We start from the raw sequence: 8867 nt of genomic DNA on the forward strand, positions 1-8867 counted from the left end.
ATAGAGACAGGATGAATCACATTATAGGTTAATATTTGTTTTCAAAACATACAATACATGCAGTGAATAATATGGTTTGCCATATAGCTCCTTCGTGATCATGTAGTATCCAAGAAGTAATGGTTGGAACTGTCATCGTAAGCTCATTGATTGTGCGATGGTATCGGCGAGGACTAATCTTGAAGGAATAAGGTCCTCGCGCACCTATCAAGGTTTGAGAGGTTAAGTGTATACATATAGTTAGTATATTTTTCATGAACTCCTTTCTTATTACAAAAATTAATCAATGAGGAAAGGACGAAAAAAATCCTTACTGTTATAGATATAAATCTTCTGTATGTAAACACTGCATCATTTACAATGATCTCAAAAAGAATTTAAAAGACCAATGAGTGGGAAAGATATACCTGCAGTAATGATAGACTTTATGCAAGACTTCTGGTCAATACGTGGCCATATGACAAACTTAGCATCTGGTCGACTTTGTCTGAAGGTCAGCATCGAGAGTACCATACTCATTCCCGTTGCCATAGGGACAACAAAACAGCTCTTAACAGATGGAATACCTGTTATTTTACAAACACAAACAATACTGTAAAACATGAAATGTCTGTTTCCACGAGGGTCAGATCTTTAAACTTATTTTGGGTAAAAACTTTCTTGGTCAATTAGCCCACACAATAATAGTATAATGTTGATACATACAACAATATTGATGGTACACAAACATGTACATTGTATTCGTATTCGTGGTTCCATTTAGCAACCATGATAACAATTAAAGTTTATACATAATAAATGTTTCAGGTTATACAATATAAAATAAAGGTTTTACATGGACTGGATATAAAAGATATTATGTGGTATCACTTAGACAACAATTAATATGTGACAATATGTTTGCTAATATTTACATAAAATACTATTTAATATCATATTGTGTTAGCTTTTTAACAAGACTACACTGACTGTACAAGAATATTTAATCCAATCTTCTTTTCCCATAAACATTCATACCACACAGCCTGATGAGGTCCAGAGCCAAACTGTTGGCTAATTTCATTATCAGACTTGATCCTGCTGCTTTTGGTTGTATTGCTGTGATTTCTCCTGATCGACCGATTCCATGCCCAAAACTGAAATGAAAAGAACACAAATTTGGAATGACTTTGTATCACTGAAATTGACATAGTAAATGAAAAACAAAATTAATATCCAACCAGTGACAATATGAAAAGCAAATTAATCAAGGATCAATTGATATGTATTCATAGTTGGATTATTTGTAAATGTAAGATTTGATAAAGTTCCAAATCCACTGACACATGTAATTGCTGTTAGCTGTCTATTGTACCTCAAAAGAATGAAATAAAGTTGATATCAAATGTAAATGAGAAGTTAGAGCATGAATAAAGCTAAAATTTACTTGTAATGACGCTTTAGCACTAAAGGGGAGAAAACTCTGGCTTCCCTTTCCCCAACCCCACAATTTCCAGGAAAATTGTTACTATCCATCACCGAGAATTCCTGGAGAAGGATCTCAATTGTGAGATCACTCCAACCCTCCTCTGGCAGCTTCTTCTGTTAGAAAAAGATAAAGCAATCAAATGTTGAGACTGTAAAATGTGATATAACTCATTTCTGAGAGAAAGTGCATAACAGAACAGTTTTTTTCAAGGCCATCAATAATTCCCTATTTAACATCTGTTGTTTTTTTGATAACAGCTAATTTATTAAATGAGCTTTCAAAATTCAACAAAAAATAAAATAAAATATAAAAAGGGTAAAAGTTAAATCTACATGTATTTTCATTCTTGTCAGGTTCTTTTGCTGAAGTCAATAACAAAAGTTCAGCTATAATATTTTATTTTCAGTACAGCAATCAACTTATCCCTACATGAACAATATAGAAAATGTACCTGTTCTAGAAGATGTCTGATCTTGTTCTGGTGGACTTGTTTGGCTTGTTGTCCCTGCTGTACATACGTTTCTGGTATCAACTTCTCACAAAGTTTATAGCAGTCACTGTCCATCCTACAATATCAACATACTTATGTAGATCACAATTGTTAAAAACTTTTAACGTCACTGTGACTGTGCTTGTAACCAGCTACCTTACACAGTAGTGTACATGTAGGCTTGGGAATGAAATACATTGTGTAAAGGTAGAGATCAGTATTAGGTCACCTTACTACTTCGACAGGCTAGAAGAAATTTCCCTTTAACCTTGTGATAAGATATTTGCCTCGAGAGCAACAGCCTCAGGACGAGGTTGCCAGTTCGAACTCAGTGTATATGTAGGTAGGGTATTTTTCATTACTCCTTTCTATTACAGATTCGGTACTGCTGACCACTCCAAGTGAAAGCTATGCATATGGGAGATTGATCAAGAGGCTTCCTTGCAGTTATAGAACCTGGTTTACATTTGTCTTCTGGGACGAGGACTTTATGAAGGAGGGACGTGTCAAAATTGAGATTATAAGATCACATTACTTGTTCAGGCTATCGTGAATTTCTCTTTAGTCTATCATTTCTAGAGTGGTAATGTGGTGAAATGGACAAGTTGTCTTATTGACCTATCAATGCCTAGGAGACAACTCGGCAAGTGAGTGACGCTAGCGAGAAATCTACTGTTAGTCAGTCTACAGTTAAGTGTGTCAGTGAACTGAATACACAGGGTTTTACAGCTCTGTTCACTGCCGTCTTTGTAGACCATTGTACCCCGTGTTGTGCTATCGATAACGTTCACAACAGTAGGATGTTTGCCTTGAGAGCAGATCGAAGATTTTGTTAGTTAAATCCCCAGTGGAGGCAAACTATTTTTCATCACTCCTTCCAATTACAATTGTACCTTGGTCTTTGTATTAAAAAAATAGTAGAACCTGTGGTTCAGCTCCTGATTAAAAACAAGAGGATATACTTAGATAAATAACTGCTTAACATATACATGATGATAATATTACTGCTCACCAGGACCAGTACACAGCTCTAATACTTATATTACTTTAAACAAAGGTTGGATCAGAGCAAAATTTAAAAAAGCCCGACATGGATTCTAACACTGGACGTCCCACCTCTACTTGAGGTATACAGTTGTAAGGAGTAATGTAACTTGTAAGTTACACCATACGCTCCTCAAAATCCCGAGATCGAGCTCCTGGCCTGTGGACATTGTACTTGTTAAATAAGCTTCGCGAAACTGACCTGCCATCAATTTTGCTATAAACAGTAGGTTACTATTAAGATATACTATGTTTTGTATTATGACATTAAATACTTAGCAGACAGCTTCTGTTTTTCTTCTTCAAACGTGTTCCACTGGCGTCAAGCTGGCCCGCAATAACTCAAGTTCTACTTAGGGGCGAGTTCGATCAGCAACTATAGGTAAACTTATTTGGGGTGAGGACAAAACCCGGAATGCACTCAGGCGTGAAGAGATTTTTCATAATATTTTGTATTTATTAGGACATATCTCCGTTATTACTGAATGGATTTTTGTTCGGACACCAGCAGTAAAAGGGTTGATTTATCCCCTTTAAAATGGTATAAGTTATATTTAACAGTATCAAAAATTAGAAGTGAAAGTGGTGGCCGGAATGAACCCATATGGAATAAAAATGTCGATATTTACAACTGTTTTCGTTATAATAAATACCCATATCTCAAATATTACTGAACAGATTTTTGTTCGGGAACCACACAAAAACGGAGAATTTAGTACTCTTTCACATGATATAAACTGTTTGAATACATGTTCGATATTACTTTCAAAAGTGGTGGCCGGAATGAATTGATGTGGTGTGAAAAAATAGCAAAATCGTCAAAGTTACATGTAAATTTCCATCTTTATTGGTCAATAACTCTTTTATTACTTAACCGATTTCTATTCGGAACACACTCTGGACAAGATAATTTTATAGGCTTTAAGCTGATATAACTTTTATGAATATTCATTACAAATTCGGTGCAAAAGTGGTGGCCGGAATGAACCGAGTTGAAATTCACGGACGCCATTTTGAACAAAAGTTGAATGTAAAAACAACACAAGCTACAAGCTAGTTCTTTAATACAAGGGAAGTAACTCGAGCAAGGAAAAATTACCTGTAGAACTTTTAGCCATTCTGTTAGAATGTTACCAGGCTCTGCGACGTGGACGCAGTTCTACTTAAGAGCCCATTATTATTATTATTATTATTTTTTTTTTTTTTATTCTTTTATTTTCATAGAGTCAGTTTATTTTTGCTTTATTGTTTTATTTAAATGAATTAATTTTTTTATTGTAATCTTTTTATTCTATTTTTCTTTCATTGTTCTTCAGACTCTGTAAGATTTTGCACACTCTTTATGTTTCCACGTTTTGCAATGTACCCTACCTGTTCTCCAGTCACAGCCAATCATTTCATCCATCCAATCTGGAAACCCACAAGAACAACTACAATTTATTGTGATACTGTTATTACTTGCCTTTTTTAGTTGTGATGCTATTTTAACGAACTGTGGAAACGGCATGAAATAACTTTTATCTAAACACCAAATTAAGTGATCCGGCATTTGATTTTCAATGAAATTAGTTTTTTGTTTGAATGAATTACCTTTAAAACAAAATTGATTGTACTTCATTTATTATATCAGAACAAATCCATTCTTTATTGGAAATTTTAAGTTTATGGCTTTTAAGTTATTTACCCATGGTTTTTGTAGCGACTCTGTGTTATCAGCGACTTTACGTTTTTTAACAAGTTGTACATTATCTTCGCTAATATTACATGTATCAGAATCTTCTAACTGAAATCTTAATTTCTTTTTGGAACACGTGGTTTCCTTTTTTACAGGACTTAAAGTTTCCGTTTTAATAGATTGATTTGTAGGAGTCTTTATTTGTTGAATAGGAGTTTTTGATGGACCTAGTTTTTTCGTAGATTTTGGCGTTTTAGGTGGCGTACTATCTATCATTATTGTATCATTATCTTGATTAAGAGTAACCGAATCAGGTGCCGCAATTACATCCCTATCATAATCGTTACATCTTGTTTTTTTTCTGCCTGATTTTTTATCGTTTCTTTTTAAACTGTTTTTAGATAACTGTTTTAAACTAACGGTTCTTTTACTGTCTACATTTTCATCCCCCATTTTCATTCTAGCAGCCATGATATGGTACCAAGTTCCAGTAGACGGACATTGGCAAGTTTCCTTTGGATATAATGTAACTGCATATTTAGAATTGTTGTTCCCACATACAACGAACGCTTTTTGATTTTCAACAAAAGTGACACCATTATTTTCTAAAACTAATCTAGCTAAACATACCTGAGACAGATTTTTATTTGATGGTTGACTTTTATTTTCTAAACCTTCTTGAATATTATCAGTTATTTGTTGTTTGTCGGTTTTGAGATCGTTTGATATGTCTACTTCTTTAGATTCACTAACTTTACTAACATTAGGTTCTTGAACTGATTCACTGTCTTGGACTGGATTATCTTATAAGTAGTATATAACTGGCTTCCTAGTTAACAGTCATCGGCCAGCGTAAGCTCATCTAAAGATTAATTATATTCATCAAGGTGTGAACGAGCCGCCCGTTACCTGCACTGCATGAAAACCCGCGTTTAATGAAATAGTTATTTTCAGTAAACCTCATTAAACTTTTAAAGTTTAAGTTTTATATTGGTTTAATGAAAATTAAATTCTAGATTTACGAAAAGTTTTATATTTTTGTAAACTCCAGATTTAAGCACCAGTAAATGCCAAGTAAACTCCATTCATGGTACAATCCTAAGTTTATGAACATATTTTCACACAAGACACAACACGTCAACATATTTTCACCAAATGACTAAACACGTCGTAAAAAACAACATATTTTCACAAGGTGACAAAACACGTCAACATATTTTCTTCGTGTGACAAAACACGTCTTTCAACAAAGGATACCATGCCCTATGTCTGCAAGAATACATGACTTGTTATTATAAAGTAAAAGATAAATTCAACGAAAATAACTTTATTACAACCTTCCGTGTATAAATATTAAAAATTCTTCCAAAAGGACAAATGAAAAGGACTTTGTTTCTAACTTGACCATATGCATTAACACACACTGAAAAGAATTCTTTGTACAGACATTAATTTGGATTCACTCCTTACATCAGTTTCTCTAATTTACAAATGACAGCTGAATCCCTCTTCTCTCCCCCTCCCCTCCCTTATATATCCCACCTATACGAGCCAGGCGCGTATTTGTAACGTAATGTCAACATTTACAAAATAACTATAATTTAACGTTGATCAATTCAAAAACATGTACTTCAATTATCTTTACTTAAAATTGAATAAGTTTCTCATTACTTATTTAGATAATAAATCAAAACTGTAAATTAATATAAAGTTTTGGCGGCTTTATTCTACTTCCGGCGGTTACATATGTGTACAGTTGAACATTGCCTAGATTATACACACAAGTGGTCAGTCAATTGAAATACTACAAACTGGTGTGACTATGTGAGATTATAATACGTGAAAAACCTTCAAGTATGTCGGATAATCCATCGTTTCTATCTGGGTCGACGAACCGATTTATTTTCCACCGAATTTGAGGAAAAAGTGATTTTTCTCATGATCATGTTGTGGATAGTTTATCGGAAGATGAGGAGATGCATATGCCGCCAATCAATCGTCGATATTTAAATATATGACAACGTCTTACCGTAGTCCAGGTATCTCCGAAAGGATTCGAGTAAATGAAATACGAAATCGCAGACTTACAAAAATGGTAGGGTAGATATAAACAATAAAACTCCGGCAGGATCTTCATCGAGACCACACATGTATATGTGCGCACTCATGTTGGACACAGGTCAAGCAGCGCGCCAGGGAGTGGACAAAGCAGCAGCAGGAAGGCAACGCCGGATCGGATTACGCCTGATGTAAGTGTACTAGTGTAAACATTACCAGTATACGTGTACTATAGATAATTAGTCTGAAGTCAATAAAACCGTGTGGTCAACGACCTACATTTGGTTTAACATTCAGTTTATAGTAAAACTTTAAAAAAAATAATTTAACCTATGAAACTAGAGAATATATACTCAGTATATAAATACAGGTATTGCATGGAATAGATGACAGAAACACGCTGATAAGTTAATTAACCAGTCTGTTATTTGATATCGATTTCACTTTCAACTAGTAACCGTTATGTATGACTTCTATTGGCTGTTTGATCCCTGTAGAAAACAATCCTGTGTCTCCTGAATTAGTAGTGTTTTAGTGATTGTAATAACATGTTTGTTTTATTTGAAAATTGAGAGCTTTTTTGTACTTCAAGTTTGATAAGTTAAAAGAAAGAGGATATATCTGAATAAGAATTGATATCGCATATGCATATGTATATTAATACAGCAATGCATTACATATATTGGTGACGGTTAAAGTTTATACAAGTGTATTCCTTTATTTCAGAAACTCACAACAAGGGAAGCTGCTTGCTTGAAGTAGGCATCATAGAACGAAGGGGAAACATTAGAAAGTAGAAATGATGTCTTCAGAATATGAGGAAGAGTCAGACAAAGACAGCCTTTCCAATATCAATGTCCTACCATGGAGGAGCGATGAAATAGATAAGATCATTACGGAACTAGGCAAAAAATTGAAAAGTTCTAAAAGACAACAGTATAAACGAGTGCGGACAGAAGTGTCCAGCAGAAAATGTCCGGATTAATACGATTACTTGAGATTGACAATAAAACAGTAACGGAATGGTATAGCAAGAAAATCGAGTGTCTAGTTTAAAGAGATAAACTTAATGGTAAGATTAAATTTGCATTGAGTTTACTGGAATTTACATTGAGTTTACTGGAATTTACATTGAGTTTCCTGGAATTTACGTTGAGTTTAGTGGAACTTACATTGAGTTTACTGGAATTTGCATTGAATTTACTAAACATTATAGGGAGTGTACCGAAATTTACAACGAGTTTGCTGGAATTTACATTAGGTTCACTGAAATTTACATTGAGTTTCCTGGAATTTACGTTGAGTTTAGTGGAATTTACAGCGAGTTTGCTGGAATTTACATTAGGTTTACTGAAATTTACATTGAGTTTCCTGGAATTTACGTTGAGTTTAGCGGAATTTACAGCGAGTTTGCTGGAATTTACATTAGGTTTACTGAAATTTACATTGAGTTTCCTGGAATTTACATTGAATTTAGTGGAATTTACAGCGAGTTTGCTGGAATTTACATTAGGTTTACTGAAATTTACATTGAGTTTCCTGAAATAAAAATTGAGTTTACGAGAATTTTGCGTGGTTTACTTTATTATAAAATCTGACGTTTACCTGCAGTTTAAGAGGTCAACAAAACGTCATTAAATGGCGGAGTTTACCAAGATCGAAAACGGCTACAAAACTAGACTTTAACTTCAAGTTTAGGGGAATTTAATTTGGAATAAAACCCTATTAAACGACTGGTTTAATTGAGTTTAGTTCAGGTTTCCTTCCTAATTAAACTCACTATTTCATGCAGTGCTGGTCATGGTGACCGGTGTACCGTATAGGCCTATATAGTATGTTGTTTTAGTATAGACGTAGTGTGGTATCGGCTTGGACATACTCGTAAAATGGCGTCCGTGAATTTCAACTAGGTTCATTCCGGCCACCACTTTTGCACCGAATTTGTAATGAATATTAATAAAGGTTATATCAGCTTAAAGCCTATAAAATTATCTTGTCCAGAGTGTGTTCCGAACAGAAATCGGTTAAGTAATAAAAGAGTTATTGACCAATAAAGATGGAAATTTACATGTAACTTTGACGATTTTGCTATTTTTTCATACCACATCAATTCATTTCGGCCACCACTTTTG

At 34.1% G+C, this 8867-nt stretch overlaps 1 protein-coding gene and 1 long non-coding RNA gene across 2 annotated transcripts; one reads left to right on the forward strand and one right to left on the reverse strand.

Moving 5' to 3' along the window:
* Window positions 1-351: 351 nt before the first annotated feature.
* Window positions 352-3370, reverse strand: LOC117339929 (O-phosphoseryl-tRNA(Sec) selenium transferase-like). Its single transcript, XM_033901642.1, has 5 exons — window positions 3278-3370; window positions 1920-2034; window positions 1427-1581; window positions 1018-1136; window positions 352-566 (listed from the first exon to the last, which is right to left on the reverse strand). The coding sequence occupies exons 2-5, from the start codon at window positions 2031-2033 to the stop codon at window positions 367-369; spliced, it is 588 nt and encodes a 195-aa protein (XP_033757533.1). The 5' UTR covers window position 2034; window positions 3278-3370; the 3' UTR covers window positions 352-366.
* A 3051-nt stretch (window positions 3371-6421) lies between these two features.
* LOC117339676 lies at window positions 6422-8301 on the forward strand. Its single transcript, XR_004535290.1, has 2 exons — window positions 6422-6926; window positions 7462-8301. It is a non-coding gene; the product is annotated as an uncharacterized LOC117339676 (long non-coding RNA).
* Window positions 8302-8867: the final 566 nt, after the last annotated feature.

Source organism: Pecten maximus, chromosome 12 (genome assembly GCF_902652985.1).
Source record: "Pecten maximus chromosome 12, xPecMax1.1, whole genome shotgun sequence".
Taxonomy (NCBI): Eukaryota; Metazoa; Mollusca; class Bivalvia; order Pectinida; family Pectinidae; genus Pecten; species Pecten maximus.

What these genes read in the sequence shown, in the direction of transcription:
- LOC117339929 (XM_033901642.1), bottom strand. Translation starts at nt 2,033, where the DNA reads ATGGACAGTGACTGCTATAAACTTTGTGAGAAGTTGATACCAGAAACG. An exon ending in TCAGACATCTTCTAGAACAG is followed by an intron (nt 1,582 to 1,919) that starts GTACATTTTCTA and finishes TTTTTCTAACAG; the next exon opens with AAGAAGCTGCCAGAGGAGGG. An exon ending in GTGCTAAAGCGTCATTACAA is followed by an intron (nt 1,137 to 1,426) that starts GTAAATTTTAGC and finishes TTTTCATTTCAG; the next exon opens with TTTTGGGCATGGAATCGGTC.